Here is an 18,932-nt window from a genome sequence, read left to right on the forward strand (position 1 = left end):
CCCCATCGCCTGCATTAAGGATAATAGATGGTCCTTCAATGAATAAAAGGCTCAAGAGGCTCTGCTGCTGATACAAATTTTAAGACTAGGACTTCAGTGGTTTACGAATGGTAGCAGAGGCATGAGCATGAATTACAGTTCTGTACTTAATCTGAGGCCATCAATTGCCATTTATAATTTAACATATTAAGGCTTAGGTTTTTAAACTTTGTCATTTCAAAAATTAACAAGCTAACTTTCCCTATACATGATTTCAGTAGAAAATATGGATTTAAATGGCAGGATGTTATCCTTCTCCAGTAACAGGATAGCTCAGTGGTTTGAGCATTGGCCTGCTAAACCCAGGGTTGTGAGCTCAATCCTTGAAGGGGCCATTTAGGGAACTGGGGTAAAAATCTGTCTGGGGATTGGTCCTGCTTTGAGCAGGGGGTTGGACCCTTCTAACCCTGATATTCTATGATTCTAACATCAAGTACATTGTAGAATGCACCACAAACAACAATACCCATATCTTTTAAACTGTTCCCAGACACTGACCATTACTGTGAACTAGCTCTAAATATTCAGTATTGGAATGCAAATGAAACAGGGCCAGAGTGCCAATGTTCAGTATTGCCACAAGTAGCTTTTTAAAGTGAAAGAAATTGCCTTGTGCTAGCAAGGATGTGTTTGGTATTGCTGGTTTATTCCTTCTTATGGTTTATAATTAACAATACCTTAATGCAGAAAAGTACTCCTCCAAAACCCAGCAGCACGTTAGCAAGCACTCTACATTTCTCTCTCTCTCTCTCTCAGATATTTGGACCAGATCCTTAGCTGGTGTTAACTGGCCTAACTCCATTAACTTTAAGCAGAGTTATACCAGTTGAAGAGCTGGTGAGTTGAGTCTCAGACTATACTATCAACACTTCATTATCCTAATACATATCCTGTGATTTATATTTAGTTTCTCCTTTAGTGTCCAGTCTTGAATTCATTTTTAAATTCTTATTCAGGCAAAACTTCCACTGTAGAGTGGAGGCTTCACCAGCTAAGGGTTTCAGGAGGTGGGCTCTTAAATAGTGTACAATGTACCCCTTTCCTAAAAATTCCTAGTAAAAATCATAGATTCTAACCAACTATTTTTATCAGTGCAAATTCTGTATTAGAACATAAGAATGGCCATAGTGGGTCAGACCAAGGGTTCATCTAGCCCAGTATCCCGTGTTCCCACAGTGGCCAATGCCAGAAGCTTCAGAGGGAATGAACATAACATGGCAATTATTGAAAGATCCATTCCCTTTCATACAGTCCCAGCATCTGGCAATCAGAGGCTTAGGGACATCCAGAGCATGGGATTGCATCTCTGACAATCTTGGCTAATAGCCATTGATGGACCTATCCTCCATGAACTTATCTAATTCTTTTTTGAACCCAGTTATAGTTTTGGTCTTCATAACATTCCCTGGCAACAAGTTCCACACAGCTTGACTGTGTGTTGTGTGAAGTACTTCCTTTTTTGTTTTGTTTTAAACTTGTTGCCGGTTAATTTCATTGTGTGACCCCTGGTTCTTGTTTATGTGAAGGGGTAAATAACACTTCCTTATTCACCTTCTCCACACCATTCATAATTTGATAGACCTCTATCATATCCCCCCTTAAATGTCTCTTTTCCAAGCTAAACAATCCTGATCCTTACTCTCTCCTCATACGGAAACTGTTCCATACCCCTAATCATTTTTGTTGCCTCTCTCTGTACCTTTTCCAATTCTAATATATCTTTTTTGAGATGGAGCAACCAGAACTGCATGCAGTATTCAAGTGTGGGCGTACCATGGATTTATATAGTGGCATTATGATATTTGCTTTCTTATTATCTATCCCTTTCCTAATGGTTCCGAACATTCTGCTAGCTTTTATGACTGCCACTGCACACTGAACAGATGTTTCCAGTGACTCCAAGATGTCTTACATTAAACTTTAGTTAAAAACAGTTCAATAGTCTGAATATGCAAAGTCAAACCATAGGATATTAAAGACTATGATAGATTTGTTTGCATATCTGCAAACAAAACTTCCCTCAAATAACCTATGGTGCAGAAACAACAAGTGTAGTATCAATTAAAATGTCTTCAGTTGCCAGATGCAACAAGGTCACTAGTTACATTATTCAGTGAATTACATCTAGCAAAAACAAAGACTCAAAGGAATGTACATGTTTTTGTTTGTTGTTGTTAAAACTGATAGAAGCACACTCTAAAAGTCTGTATTCTGTGCTTTTTTATTTATACATTTGTATCAGTTCTTTTAGCAGAAAATTATAGTTCAATTTGTACAAATCACCCACAGTTTAAACTGCATAATTACACTTTCATGTAACTTCACAAGTTCAACAGGGTAATTAATGATTCTCTAAAGTTTTTTTCAAACACAGTAATATACAATTTATTAATCCTAGTAAGTTTTTGTTTTAACAAATGAACAGTTACATATTTAAATACATTGGGCGTGGCTGATCCATGCAGCACATGGGTCAGGGGTGTGTGTAAAGATGGCTAAAGCTCATCTTGCACAGACCCCTGATCCGTTGCTGTCGCTGTGCATGACAAGTCCTTCTGCATGGGGGAGAACAGTTTAAGTGATGATCTGAATTACACCAGACTGCAATATCCACAAGAAAGCCAAGGACTCGCCTGGTAGGGGTATCCAATACTACGATCCTTGTCCTAAGGTCCCAATCCTTTACTCAGGTATACCAGCAGTGGAAGAGAGCAGTGTAAGTCTCTATGCCACAGGAAGATTACTCTTAAACTTGGTGATCCTGCCTGGGCCAGTTACACTGACTTTAGGCCAGTTTGAGGCCAATTATATTAAGTTTTAATGGCCAGAGAGTGGGTTCCATTCAGTTTATAGTGCAAATGTAATCTCCTTTAAAATATTTGTTAACAGTAAAAATCATTTTATCTTAGCGAATAAAGATACCATATATCAATGATGCATGGCACACATTTTACTCAATTATTCATGTAAACATCTTCCCTTGCCCATTGAACTATCTCATTATCAGATCTGTTCCCCAGATAACTTTCCTCCGATATTATTAAAATTAAGAGAATCATATCCTTGTTGTTAGGAAAATTAGTAAAGTACAGTATAAACTGATTTTTCCTGCATCACTGCAGTTTAAACAGGGCTAAACAGAAAAACACAACTGCAGTGTCTAATCCTAATCCTTCGTAAATTCTCAGAATAGTATTTATTCCACAAATACGTTGTTCTATGCTCATGTCAAAAGACTCTTCCACTAATTCACAAACAGTATTTAAATACAGCCCTTCTTACTCCAGTGCAATCTTTGGAATACATTATCCACTACTGTTGATGTTCAATAGTCATCCTCTTTATACGATGAAGCAGAGTGTCTTTTTCCATGTGGACCTCAGCCAGAGCCATTTTAGCCTTGGCTAGTTCCTGTTTAAGGCATTCATTTTCTTCAATAAGCTGAAATTATTAAATTGAAAAAGAAAGGTATTAGTATTTCTGTGTACTGGCAACTTTCTCCTGTCAGAGTAACATTTACAAATGCTGGGCGCAGATGCTCACCCTGCTAGCTGAGGTGCAGCTGTGATGGTGTAGGATGCAGTGGAGACATGTTCTGGACCTAGAAGATTAGCTCACATTTGCTGATAGTGCAGCAGGAGGGGGGTTGATGCAACAGTTTGCTGCCAAGGAAAGGTGGCCACTGTGGGCTCCTTGTGTCAGTCCCACTCTTAATCTAGTAGCTGGATCTCTGGTGACGCCATGGGCTAGGCTGATTGCCAGTTTTGGGGTCTAAGAAGGGATTTTTACAATATGGCAAACTGCTGAGTGGGTTCTCACCTGCCACCCAGCATCCAAGAGGTCTGGTTTGGGAAGTTTAAATCACAATTTCAACTTTGGCAGGTTCTGGTGTGGCTGGATTAGGAAAGGTGTGACTGAGCTGTTTGGGCATGAGTCTTGGGCACACATATTGCATGGTGAAGCTCAATCTCATTTTAACCCTCCTACCTCTGGTGTGAAGGATGACTCTCTGGGCAGGCTTGAGGGTATAGAGGGGGCAATGGCCTTCACACTCCCCCTAAGGTTTGTGGTATACCTGGGACATTGGTACCAGTTGAGATCCACACTGGAACAACTCTGTCGGCTATTTTGGGATGGGTAACCCAATTAGACAGTAGTTTTAAATAAAGTTGCATCCTCTGCATTTAACCATAGTATGGTGTCTATGCCTTGTTGTTTCTAAGTTCACACAAAAACAAGTTTCTCAAGCAAAATGATATTCTAACAGTCAAAATATATAATCTGTAACAATTAAACAGTTTTGATTGTTTATTACTACAATGCAATTTAATAAAGTTAAAATAAAATTAACTTAGGTTTATCATTACCTCCTCTTTGAGGAAATCAGCTGTAGCCCATCTTGATGTAGAAGGTCTGGGGATTTCTGGAGAAGTCTGTGTGGCTTGAGACACATAATCCTGCGTTTTGTTTCTGGTAACGCCACTCACTTGCTGCATTGTAGCACTCGATTTCTTGTAGTTCAACACATCATTGCTTAGTGGTTGATTATCTGTTTCATAGACACACAGCAGGAAGTTTGAAATGTTTAGTTTTTATTTAATCTTGTTAATATTGAATTAAAATGGCCAACAAGTACAATTTTAACATTAAGTATAAGTATACCTACATCTTCTTGTCAATATCACATTAAAATAAAAGGTATATATTTTAGAAGGGAGAAAAAAGGTGTGTGTGTGTGTGTGTGTACACACACACACACACACACACACACGGCAGCTTAAAGAAAGAAATAGTAAATATGAACAATGTCAAAAATCATCATAATGGAAAAATTATTTTAAATGATTAGTTAACTAAACATAAGGAAACTAACTATTCAAAAAGTATATCTAAATAATATTTTAGACTGGGATTGTCACATGCATGTAACTTGCACTCAAGTCAATGGGAGTTTTGTCTGTTACACATTTATTAATAATAACAGTATTACAATAGTGCCTAAGGGTATGTCTAGGCTGCAGTTAAACACCCACAGCTGGTCCATGTCAGCTGACTCGGGTTCCTGGGGCTTGGGCTTCGGGGCTATAAAGTTGTGGTGTTGACATTCAGGCTCAGGCTGGAGCCTAGACTGAGATCTTCCTGCCTCATGGTGTCCCAGAGCTTGGGCTCCAGCCTGAGTGTCTACATTGCAATTGTACAGCCCCGCAGCCCAAGCCCCATGAACCCAAGTCATCCGTGGGGGTTTAACTGAAGTGTAGACATACCCCAAGGGTTCCAGTCAGGATGGGGCCTGTACTTACATATGAAGACATGATGTGAAAAGCCTTCTGGACCAGGCCTTAACACAAGACAATTTTAAATATTTCCAAGTTTAACATTAAAGAAACTTTCTTCTATTTAATATGATTAAAGATATACTCGTGTGTTTAACGTACTTGCAGGCAGGGCAAAATGAGAGGTGCAGTTTTTTAGTAATCTAAATCTTCATAAACATTTCTCTCTAAATGATATGAATTTGCCATTGTATTAAAAAAAACATACTTCAGGATTCATGACTATGTATACAGATACACACATCTCTTCATTGCTGAAGGTACTTGACCTCCACATTGGCATCCACTACACCTGAGGCGTCTATACCAAAGGAATAGGGAAACATGAGAACACTTTATAACTTAAATACATTTTACCGAATGGGGAGAAGAATACAAAATGATTGAAAGAGACCTTAGAATTGTATATTTGCACATACAATAATAAACACTCACAGTTTTCAGTTTTGAAGCATCTAAGATGACTAAGAAGCATAATTCTAATGTACCAGATGATGTATAACAAAACAAAAATATGCACGCTATCCTCACTTTGTGTAGGTGGATTCATTAAGTATCTGTGCAAGGTAAGTGGTGAAGACCCATCTTCTAAATATAAGTCTTTATTGCATGTTGTTATGCAGTATGATTTGTGTGTATATAGTGTATGTCCACACACCCAGACAAACTACGTGTTTGCACACAAATGAGTGTATGCACACAGGTATGTTTTTCATATGTAACAGAGAGGTTAAATCCCAGTTTTAGATGCAAATCTCAATGCAATCCTTCCTATGAATCTGCTATGGTACCTCCATAATACACAGAATCACAAGCAGATACTTGTTCTAGATAGAGAATTTTTTTTGTTTTAAACTACATCTGATAAGGTATCTATTGTTCCTGTCCTCTTTGCTTCACACAGATCGCTCAGAGGTCTTCCCTCATGTAGATACCACCGTTAAGTTTATTTAGTGTTTTACTCTACCACCTTCCACATTCAATTAGTCACAGCAGTTACAATTTCATCCAGTTTTACTGTCCTTTCTCCAAAAGGGATGGGGGAGAAAAGGTGTCTCCTCCTCCCAGAGAACTCCATTTTGTCAGGCCCAGCCTCCCTCTCTCTCTTCTGCTTCTCTCTGTCTCCCACTTTCTTCCTGTGCTCTTTTATCCACTCTCCTTGTTAATGGGCTAATTAGTTTGTGAGCTCCAAACTGATCTGGTAATCAGGGACTCCTCTCCTTAATCAGCCCCCTCCCAGAAGGGTAACAGGTTAATCAGTGATGAGAGTGCTGGTTCAGCATTCTGTCATACAATGCTTTAACTTATTTCCTTATTATATGTACAGAATCTGGCACAATGGGGCTGTGGATTCTAGGTGCTACTGCAATGCAAATAAATAGTAATAAATAACAGTACTTAGCTGTTCATTATGTAGTTACCTGTAATATATATGTATAAGAAATAGCTGAGATAACAAGTCACCACTTCTCTGCAACATTTAGACAGTTAAATTGTGTTTAGTCATCTCTGAATGAATCTGGAATTGAATACATGTACTATGAAGTGATATGAACCACTATGCATCCATTGGTTTGACTTGCAGGACCAGGGCCACAGTCAAAACACTGCTATTAGGGATTGTTTTCCCTGGCTAGACTGTATTAAGTTTCATTTTTAATGTACAATGTACACTGTGGCTACATCTAAGCTATGAGCAAGGGGTGTGATTCCTCTTATATTCACACTAGCTCTGAGCTAGTACCAGTACATGTACACAAACTAGGAATCACACCCCTCGCTCATAGCGTAGACATAGCCACAGTGCAATTAGCAATTCTGTGGGGTAACTCACTTTTAATTACTAGCTACATGTTCAAAACAATGTTCACACAAAGTAGAAACATTACATAAATATAGCAGCACGTACTTTCAATTGTTAACATGTTAGATTTTGGGGAGAATGTATCAATACACACCTCTGATGCAAAAAGAGCCATCGTCATTCCTCTCTAACAAAAGTAGGTCAATATGCAGTGTTACAGGGGCTGGTTCAGGAGCTGAGAGATTATCACGTGGGCTGTCATCCTACAGAATAAAAGTAATAAAAATAGGATTTTTAATGTTGTCTCTCTTTATCAATGGTAGGAAATCAAACCAGCTAATTAAAAACTTCAATTAAACATATTTGAACGGACTTAATGAAACCCCCAAACCCCTCTCATTAGAAGTGCATTCAGACAGAATTTTCTAATCAGATATCTACAAAACGTCAGTACCATTAAAATTACTACAGAAACACAAAGAGACAAATTTATGTCTGATGAAAGCCCACTGAAGTCAGCATATATAGTTTGACTAGAAAACCTCAATGAGAACAAAGCAAAGCAAGACATTCTTTAGTACAGGAGCCCTCACCAGAAATGGAGTTAACAAACCAGTGCTATATAATCTCTCATCTGATTGTCCCTTGAACTCTTTAAAGACAGTAGGGCTGCACCTACCATACTTTGGGGAAAGATTTTTTTTTTTTTTTTTAAGAATTTAAATTGGGATGATAGCTGTCATAGTTCAGCGATACCACTGCAGCCAAAAAACAAAAGAAACCTCACAAACTGCTTGTGGTGGTTTCTCCTCAATTACGGCTCACTGTTCCTGTCAAGCAGAGTAACTTGTCTAATGCCAGCAGAAAGAAAACATATCAACAGCATTATCAGCATCAGTAGATAAATAACAAAAACAAATTGTTAAAGTGTGACGGCTCTTTCAAAGAGCACAGACTGCAGTATGAAAAAAACAACCCTCAAAACTCACTCAGGAAACAGTGTGCCAACTTCAGTGCAAAGAAAATATCCCACTAAATGGGCAATCCAGCCATAAAGTGAAGAACTGATTGACTTCATGGTGACTTGGTGAGGGTTGCACATACAGTGAATTCTTCACTGCCCATAACCTCTTATTAATAACAGCTTAATGTACAGTCTTTACCTACAAAATTGACTATTTTGTCAAAAAAAAAACCTTTGCCTGAGCCTGCCCTCCCTGCCAGGAAAATACAGAAGCCCAGTTTTCAAAATGAGGGGAATATATGTTAAAGCAGTCATTCCTGAATCTGGGCACTCAACTTGGTGCTTAAGTGACAATTTGAGCTGCAAAAGCCTTCACTAAGTGCCCTTTGTGCTGCTCCAATGGCACAAATGGCACTTAAAAATTGCCTAAGCAAGCAGTTGAAAATTTCCCTAGCACAGACAATCCTCAGATAGTGTAAGGCCACCATACAAGGAGCTGTTGGAACAGGGTGGGAATCAGAACTTTGCCGCACCCTTGAGCTGGCAGAATGGAGACCGCCCTAGCTGGTGCAACTTAAAGCAGCGCTTAAATTTAAGCCTGACTGTGGCACAGTTTAGGCTTGAGCCCCAAATGTAGAATTAGGCACCCCCTATCTTGGGTCCCAAATTTGGGAATTGAGTCCCTTGCATCTCTCACTGTTTTGAAAATTTCCAAGGCCATTTGTGTCTGAGGGTTTTTTATTTTGGGTTTTGGCAGCAGTGACACTATAACCCTAAATCTCTTATTAAAAAAAAAAAAAAAAAAAAAAAAAACCACACCCAGCAACAACAAACTTCCTTACACTTATAACAGCCTTTCTGGCTGCCCCTCAGTGAAATCATTGTCTGCTTTAAGTGTTTTAGGGGAAAAACTAGGAGACTGCACTGCAGTGTTCTCTTAATGTTGCTATTTTAAGCTACACTAGTGCAAAAGGCTTGTATTATTTAGTAAATATTTCTAGGTAGGGTAAAACATGAAATCTGGGCTCGTTAGTAGGCAAGCTGGATTGAATTTGAGTCCTCATAACATCTTTCCTCCTTCTATGCTAAGCTCTCATTACCACAACTATCCTCGAAGGAGGGCTGATGAGCCTATAGCCTACTTCTCTGTTAATGCTGATTTTGATTGGAAAGCAGGTGTTACTGCAAAGCAACAAAAGGCTCACTCTACCCTTGGGAAATTGGAACACCTTATCTGTTACATTCCCAGCTGCTGCTATTCTGGGGACCGTGACATGGTAAAGGAAAAAAAGACACAAAGTATAAAACATTAATTCCTATAACCAGTTTGGTCATGCACCAAATTTACCTCTAGGCAAGCCATTGAGCTAACCCAGTTCATGGATTTTTAAAATTGCTTTAGTGTTATCTAATCGTAAATATCCAATTAAGACTTTAAAGAATACGATATGAGTTTCTTTGAAGTTAACTATATCCAGATTACTAACTTATCAGCAAAGAAACAAGAACATACAGTCTAAACAGTTAAGAGAAGCAAAATGGCTCTTAGTTAACATACTTTTAAATTAATCCTTGTATTAGAAACTTTAATCTTCATAGGCATTACTGCTGCAACAGTTTCATCTTCTAGAAAATGCTGAATGTTCATGAGGGAAGATGTTAGGAATTCAGCACTAAAATTCTCCACATGACACTGTAGAAAGCCATTTTTTACAGCCAGCAGAGAGTGTACTACAGCACTTGGCCCATTTTCCCATCTCAAATTAATTTCAGGTGATGACTTAATTGGTCCAGCCACAGATTTATGATCTGAACCTAGTGTAGAAGAAAACAAAATTAGGATTAAAATTTTAGAGCACACAAAAGGCACTCCAATAAGCAATCATTATGCAATCATTTCTACCTGCATTGTAGTTACATAATCACAAGAGGAATAGAAACATAACTAGTTTTCCAACAAATTAACCAATTTCATTTTTTTATTCAGAAAACCCCATACTTGAGATAAATCAGAATTATAATAGTGCATACGCATAATGTATTGTGAGCAATTTTCTATCACCTTTTTCCCCTCATCTCTTAATTTATAATTTAAAAGTAGTAAAAGGAGCAATAAACGGTACATACAAGTAGCTTGTAATAGACATAACTATATATATATATCTATTATATATGGATCCTGCATTCTTTCTGCATGCAAAACTTGTGTTGTCTTCAGTGGGAGATCTGTATGCACAGTAAATACAAAACCAAGCCCATCGCAAGCTATTTTTTGTTTTGTTTTGTTTTTAATAAATTACTTAAGACTATGATTCAGGAAAGCACTTAAGTCTATCCATGTTCAGGAGAGTATTTAACACATTTAACTAAGTGCTCTCCTGAACAAAATGATTACTTACCTGTATCGTAACTCTTGTTCTTTGAGATGGGCAGTTGTGGAATATACATGCAAACCACATCTTAAAGAACAGTCACAATAAAGATAAGTAACCGTTTTTTCTTCTTCAAGTGGTTGCAGACATGTATTTCACTCAGATGACTCACAAGCAGTACTATTAGGAGGTGGGGCTTGGAGTCTACTTAAATAGTGATGGCAGAATTGCTCTCCCAAATTTGCATCAGATCTTGAAGCAGTCATGATGGCATAACAATGCATGAAAATATGCACAGAAGGACCAAATGGTAGTATTTCTTAGGGCCATCTCCATGCTGGACATTTGCAGGGCTGCTGAGATGGCCCATTCAATGAGGGTTCAGGCTAACAGTCTCTCCAGAAAGGAGTGTTTAATGCCGTCATGGAAGTAATACACGTGGAAACGAACTGTGCTGAAACTGCCTTACCTTTCCTATTGTCAGCAAATGAGACACAAAGCCAAGGAGATAACCTAAAAGGATTGGTTCTGTCCAGATAATAGGCCAGTGGCTCACCTTATGTCCAAAGTATGAAGTCGCTCTTCATCACTACTTGAGTGCAGCTTCAGGGGGGAAAAAAAACAGGTAAGTATAGTTTGCGGAGATGGAACACTGGAACTACTTTGGTTAAAAATGTAGACTGAGGCCTCAAGGCTCTTTATCTTGGAAAACAACACACATGGAGGTCCTGCCATTAGAGCCTGAAGCTCCCACACTTGAGGGAAAAATTGATGGCACTCCTTATTGTCTTTCATTGTGAATAGGTCAACTGATGAATACCCCAAGCTTTGAAGATGGTCCTCAGCCCTCTGTTCTTGAGGGATCATTTGTGATTCCAGGAGAATGTCCTGCTGAGATGGTCACCCAATTGATTCTGGGAGCCAGGTAAGTGAGCAGCAATGGGAGCAATGTCCTACCTGATGCAAAAGTGCCAGAATTTCATCGCTTCTTGACAAAGCTGTTCAGATCATGCCCCTCCCTGTCTGTGCAGACAGTACATTGCAGTTGTATTGTCGGTGAGCCCTTGATGTGAGGGAGAAAAGCACAGCAAGCACTATGAATGCTCGAAGCTCGAGGATATTGAAATGAAGAGCTGCTACTTGCTCTATCCATAAAACTTGGGTTCTACACCCACCTCTGAAAGCACCTCACCCTATCAGAGAGGCATTAGTAATGACTGTCTTGATCAGGTGGCGGCAAGCAAACACCACACCTCTGCATATGTTTTTCTTATCCATCCACCATTATTGGGAATCCAGGAGGAACCTGGATCAACTTGTACAACCGGTGTCTGTTCAGTCAATGGACTAACTTCAGCCACCCCTGAAGGATGCACACGCATAGCCTGGCATGCAGGGTCACTTAAGTATATGAGGCCATGTGGCCTAATAACGCTAGACATTCTTGGACTGTGGTGGTGGGGTATAACTTGAGAGAGGCGCATAACTGGTAAATAGTCTGAAATCTGTCCCGTGGGAGAAAAGCCATCGAATATGTAGAATTGAGTAGAGCCTAATTAATTTGATTTTTTCTGTGGGAATTAACGTGGACTTTCTCTTGTTCAGCATGAGTCTTAGACGACGGAAAAGATAGATAAGCTGGACATGGCAGAGAAGCTGGTGCTTGGATCTGCCTTGCACTAACACATCATCTAGGTAAGGGAAGACACAAATCCCCTTTCTCCTTCAGTAGGCCACCACCACTGCCATATACTTGATAAATATGTGTGGGGCTGAGGACAGGACAAAAGGAAGTACTGTGTATTGATAATGTTGACCTGCCACTACTAATCTCAGAATCTTGTCACTTGTCAACACTTACACATGGAAGTAGGTGACTTGTTGATTGAAGGCCGATGCCAAAGACGAAGATCACACTGGTACCAACACGATATGCATCCATGCTGAAGATGATGCCAGGATTTAGTCTTTGTCATGTTTCTTGGCTGATACCGGCACTGATACCACTAAATCTCTGTACTGGAGCCAAAGATCCAGATGGGCTGGGAGCCGCAGGAGATGCCTTCACTTCAAAGGACTCCTGTACCACAGGAAGAATCCATGAGAGGAAGACAGAGACAGACTTTTGATGCCACATAAACTTGTGATGGTGGTACCACCAATAATGCTGGTGCTGGAACTGTCTCTCTTGTACTGGACTCAACAGCTATCCCATAGCCAGTACCAGAGTTGATGGTACAGTACCAATACCTTCCCGCTGCAGTGCTGGGGAGAGACAGGTTGACGGCCCAGTTGTACATGAGTACCCAAGGAGTCCCGACAATGTTTCCAGTCCTTCTTGAAAGAAGAACCACCACCACATTTCTTCAGTCTGGAGGGGCTCCAATATGTTTTATGGGTCCTCTTTCCGGGAAGCCCTGAAGACAACTGACCTCTCTTTCTCCAAGGAAAAGAGTCTGAGTCCAGGGATCTGTCAGAGATCACTGCAGCCTCCATAACAGATTACATGCAAGAGGCAGGGTGTGCAGTTGAAGGCCCTGACTCCGAGGCAGGTTTCAGTGCTTGCTTCATAAAGTGTTGCTTGAGGCCTACATTTTTGGATATCTGTGTTCTGTTTTTGAAAAGAATGGCAGATACTGCACCTCTCTTTAATATGTTCCTTACTGAGGCACAAAAGGCAGAGCATGGAGGGGTCACTATTGTGAATAGACACCTCTCAAGACAAGCAGTGCTTAAAGCTCGGTGAGCACTGCATGCCATCGGTGCATCACACCAAAAACTAATTCATAACTAGTTAAAACAATAAAGGAAACCTAACTACTGGGTTCTAACTATTTACAGGAAAAGCAGAAAGCTGAATTCGCTGACACAGTTCCAGCACCAGCATTATTGCTGTACCGCCACCACAAGCGTATGAGGCATCAAAAGAAAAAAAATGTGAGGTAAACCTCACAGGTAGCTCTGACTCAGGCCACAGATGGTGAGAAGGAACTGAGAGGGGTCGGGGCAATAGAGCCCTTATATAGCCTCAGGAGAGGCCACAAGGATGTGCCAGGCATGTGTGCCACCCCAACAGGTACTGCTACAGAAAACTCTCTGGCTCTGGTGTGCTGGGCATGAATAAATCTGAGTGGAATACAAGTGTGCAACCACTTGAAGAAGGGATATTTTCCTGAATCGAAGCCTTAATGTGTAAAAAAGAAAGTAACTGGTACTGAGAAAACTGAAACAATTTAATAGCTAGAATAAAGGGCCAGATGCTGCTCCCATTACTTCAGTGGGAACAGGAGTGTGTACTAATAAAATAGAGCAGCAGTTTCTGATTATTAGTCTCAATATCTCTACCCACTAGAGGGCAACTGACACTCTGAATTGGGCATTTCTATAAGAGGAAGATGGTCAGAAATATTAGATAAAATTTCACTATTTATCCATTTGCTATGCAAAAGAAATAGATCTTTTCCTTACTTATTATCTCTTCAGGTTTAACATACTAAAAATAACTAGTACCAAAAAGAATAGTTAAAATCCTTTTGAATCAGTTTACTGGCTGATTGTTATGTAGCTATAACTTGTAAGGCTTGCACTCAAATATTTTTAAGCTGTACTATACTATTCACATTGAGTATCATGACTAAAGAGTAGACTTACTGGGCCAGATGCTCAGATGGTAGTCAATTGAAGTATGCTTACTGATATAACTCAAGTGAAGTCAATTGAACTATGCAGAGATTGTGGCCCTTACTTCAAATTTATCCTTTTCACAACAGAGGGATTATTTTTAATATTAATTTAGATGTTTTCAATTAAACCTCCCCAGTTCTCTAGGCACATTCCAACAATTTCAAACTGGGAAATCAGAAACAGTTACAGGTGGATTTAATTTAAAGTCATTCAAGTACGACTAACCAGGAACCAGATTTTGGATCATAATTATTTTCCTATTTCTATTTTCATTTCCTTTCCTTATGCTATCCCTTATTCTCCCCAACTATACTTGACTATGCATTTGCCAAGAAAGTAACTTTCTAAGTATCTTCCAGCTCATTCTGCTACATTGCTTTTATCAAGGTTTACACCCTCATACATATCCCGAGCTCCACGGGATTTTCCTTCATTGCAATGTACCCGAGGATGCCTCTAAAGAAGCAAAGCCATGCTCCACAGAACTAGTGATCTCTATGGAATTGTGCATCTGATTTATGGACAGAGGCAATGAATTCAATTGAAATAAGGTACCAATGATGATCACATGATACATTCAAGAGATACATACCACTACAGAGTTCTATTTATTTTGATGTGTACAGCTCCAGATATAGAGACCTATTTGGACCTACTGCAAAAGTGATTCTGGACCAGGTAGACATATTCATTGCAAAAGCATGATTAATGTGTTGTTAAATGGCAATGCAATACTATAATAATCTTTCATAGCTGCAGCATTTAAGCATCAGAATCTTATCAAGCTTTTTAAAAAAAAGAAAATCATATAATTGCACCTCATCCCTCCAGGTACAGGGCTAGAGAGTAACTTTCCTTAAATAAGAAATTTAAAATTAACATGAAGTGTGGGTGTTGAGATGTATTTCCATAGACTAGAATTTTTAAAGTTATTTTGAAGTAAAGAATGATCTGCTCTCATTGAAGGCTCACCAGACCAAGAAATACTCAAATTAAAAAAAGTTAGAGAGTGATAATAATGAAGTTCCAGCTTTATAAAATATCAACAATCTAATGCAGGATATTTGATAAAAAGTGAATCAGCAGAATTCAATGTAATTCATTTGGTTTTTGTTTTGTTTTTTTACTCACACCATCCTGAGCAGTTCTATTTTTATTCCCTTCCCACTCACTGCTTGATAATTAGGAAAGAAGGTAATTGGAATAGAATCACAAGGCTTTTTTGGTATTTTAAGTTTGAGACTAATACAGATATTTTTATATGATTATGTATTAGAGGGAAGACAACCATAAAACTTCCAATAACTTTCATAGTAAAAACAAATGTTTTTTCAACTCAAATTCAATAGTGAGAGTGGAATTGAAATCTCTTGTTAATTCTTACCCACAGTTCTGTTGCAAAGATAATGTCGAACACTGATATTGCCCAACTGGCTTGGTATCACCTGATTCACCTGAAGGCATACTTCTGTGTCTTCACCTTTGATGTCAATTTCACCATTAACGCCAAAGATTTTAAAAACCACAACAGACATCTATCAACAAGTTAAGATACAACTGAGATTATAAATTATTTTTTTTTAAATTACAACATTCAAATATTACAAAAGGAAACTCGTATCAATGCAATTCAAACAAACATTTTGGAATTCAAGCTCCTTATTCACCCACTTTTCCCCCCACTCACCAGAGAGGTACTCAGAGACCCAAAGAACAGTTATTTTTCTCTTTTTATTTCCTTACCTTCCACCCTATAATAAACTAGTTGATGCACAATGAAAAGCAGATGCTATTCCCCCCTGCAGCCCATCAATACTGATTTGGAAATAGCCAGAAGGGTCACAACAACCTATAGTACCTTAAGCATGTGCCTTATATTAAGCATGTGAGTAGCTGACACCATTCAAATGCTGAATCAAAGCCAGAGAGAGGAACCCTAGCTAGAGTCCCAAACTCTGACACTGCACAGTAATGCACTGTGCTCTTCTACTAGTCTGCCCTTTCCTCTTATTTTATTAAATTTTAATACCTTGTTGTCAAGCAACAAATGTAGTCAACAGGTTCAAAACGTCAAGTCTTGGTGCCACTTTTTGAAATATATGCTAATTATTTTTATTATTATGGGCCAAGTTTTCTAAGGGGCCTCAACTCATCTTCTACAAATAGAAAACTACAAGTTAAAATGGAATTTGCACACACTTAATTTGCACACACAGATTCTGTTTTCACACATTCTTTATTATTTACATGCACAAATGTCAAGACTATTATTGAAAACAGACCCAAAAAGCTACTTACTCATAAGTGTATATATCTAATCATTTGTTAAGTAAGGTTTTCTTTAAAAAGATAATTTGCAAATGTTTTTTAAAAACTCAGCAACTGTAGAGTTATATGCTGAATGTCTCCAAAGGGAGTGTAGGAGGGAAGTCTGCACAAAACTGATTTCAAAAGCATGTTTCTCTTTTTTAGGTGTCCTGTACCCTCAGATTACTACTCTGAATTATGATAATAATTTACTATGCAAGAAACTCAGATAACCACAGTGATGAGCATGGTATAAATGGACAGCTAAATAGAAAGAGGAGATGCAACCACCATGGAACTCTATCAGTGCATGGAGATTGCCTTGGGAGGGGAGATGGTTAGAAAAGTGGCTTTTTTTTTTTTTTTTTAATTAAACTACAGGGCATGGTGACACAAAGATTACAGTAAATAAGTTCTACACTTTGGGTTATATATATATTCATGTTAAAAAAATTCACAAAACCATGCCATATATTAAAAAAGAAAAAAGCCACTTAACTGACCTTTCAAGAGGACATCTCCATACTCCAGGTCTCCAAAGTGGGTGTAATGCCACCAGCATAGTACATACTGGGCATTACTTGGAACAGAAGTAGTTAATCTTCAACTTCAGAGACCCTAAAAAGAAGAAAAATCTAAAATCAATTATGTGTTTACATTCACCCTTACTTGTTATTGGAGCATTCAGAATATAAATCTACATAGCTAATGAATTTTAAAAACTATTTTCAAGTCACCTTTAAAATAAAAAACAAATATTTCAGCACCACTTTAATGTCAGTTACTGTTTAATTTACTAAACTTGCTCCTTTAATGAATTTCAATAACATTACCATTTCTTCATTAGTCTCTTGAGCACTCTCTGAAGCTGCACTGATGGCATCTGGAGATGACCCACCATAATTGTCAACTCCTGTGACTTCGTCTTGCACGCTTTCTGCTGGCCTTTGGTAATTCATGCCTGTGATAGCTTCCATATGCATATCATCAGAAAAATATGAAAGGTCAATATAATGTAATCTGAATTGTTCATGCATTAATATTAAGATACTATGTGTAATAATATTTAAACCTTTTATAAAAGTTTTTATTTGGATAATTATTAATAAACAAAACTTTATAATTAATAAAATAAATTAGTCAAATAATAGGTATACTGATTTTTGTCATGTCACTAAGCTCATGTGGCAAACTGATTGTTAGTTAGCACTGGCAACACAAAAGGAAATTTCTTAATTTGTCTATGTTCTTATTGATCTATCTATCTATCTCTCACACACAAAATATTCTCTGGGTGAAATCCACTCCATCTACACAGAGTCCAAGTATTCAGACTGTATGACGGTGGAGCAATAAGGGAGATGAAATCCACCCCTTCAACCCATGCAGCCATGGTGTGGACTGCTTGCTATTCCAGCCTGTAGGGTGGAATAGCACCTATAGCTCTTCCATGTCTTTTACACAGGATACTGGATCCACATGAACATATGACCCCTTTCCTGCCTAATGCAGCCAATTCATTGTGGCTTCCATGCCAGTATACATGGGCTGGCATAGAGATCTTTCACAGTGCAGAGGGGATGTACAAGCCCCCTATATGGCCATTTCATGTACTTTTAGGGTATGTCTACACTACCCGCTGGATTGGCAGGTAGCGATCGATCTATCGGGGATCGATTTATTGCGTGTAGTGTAGACGCAATAAATCGATCCCTGATCGCTCTCCCGTCGACTGCTGAACTCCAGCTCGGCGTGAGGTGGAAGCAAAGTCGACGGGGGAGCCACGGCAATCAACCCCGCGCCGTGAGGACGCGAGGCAAGTCGAACTAGGATAAGTCAACATCAGCTACGCTATTCTCGTAGCTGAAGTTGCGTATCTTAGGTCAATCCCCCCCTCTAGTGTAGGCCAGACCTTAGAGAGGTGAGAAGGGCCCTGCTCTGGTCTTCCACAACAGAAGTGAATTTCACCCTGTGAGAAGTTTGTTAAAGTCCTCCAAAAGTTACTGATCTGCCAAATATGTATAGATACATTTTCAAAGCCTTTAGTGTAAGTGGCTACAGTTCTTCTGTTTATAGAAATACTCAGGCAGGCTATATTATTTTCTTTTGTTAAAGCTTTATTTTGTTAAGAACATATGGGCTGAGAATACTTTTCTATCCAGATGGAAGATAGGAGTACAGAGGAAACTGACTTTTTTAGAGTCTTGCTACTGTATGTGTTACTTTTTAACTAAATTATTTCATCGGCCTTCTCTTAGAAGCTCATCATAATTTACATAACCCCACAGTACTACAGATTATCTAAAACTAACAGATATTCAACATCAGGCCAAATTTTTCCCTCAGATACCCACAAATGGCTCCCACTGAAATAATCAGAAGTTGGACATCCACCTGATAGCAGAATTCAGCCAATAAATACAAACTGC

At 38.8% G+C, this 18,932-nt stretch overlaps 1 protein-coding gene across 1 annotated transcript in view; it reads right to left on the bottom strand.

Moving 5' to 3' along the window:
• Nucleotides 1-3,351: 3,351 nt before the first annotated feature.
• BLTP3B (bridge-like lipid transfer protein family member 3B) overlaps nt 3,352-18,932 on the bottom strand; it is an 85,922-nt gene continuing 70,341 nt past the window's right edge. Inside the window, exons 17-22 of the mRNA XM_065404449.1 lie at nt 17,337-17,473; nt 15,581-15,731; nt 9,699-9,955; nt 7,331-7,439; nt 4,407-4,588; nt 3,352-3,480 (exon numbers count right to left, since the gene is read on the bottom strand). Coding sequence (XP_065260521.1) covers nt 3,352-3,480; nt 4,407-4,588; nt 7,331-7,439; nt 9,699-9,955; nt 15,581-15,731; nt 17,337-17,473 — 965 coding nt within the window. The remainder of the gene's footprint in view (nt 3,481-4,406; nt 4,589-7,330; nt 7,440-9,698; nt 9,956-15,580; nt 15,732-17,336; nt 17,474-18,932) is intronic.

Source organism: Emys orbicularis, chromosome 1, assembly GCF_028017835.1.
Source record: "Emys orbicularis isolate rEmyOrb1 chromosome 1, rEmyOrb1.hap1, whole genome shotgun sequence".
Lineage (NCBI taxonomy): Eukaryota > Metazoa > Chordata > Testudines > Emydidae > Emys > Emys orbicularis.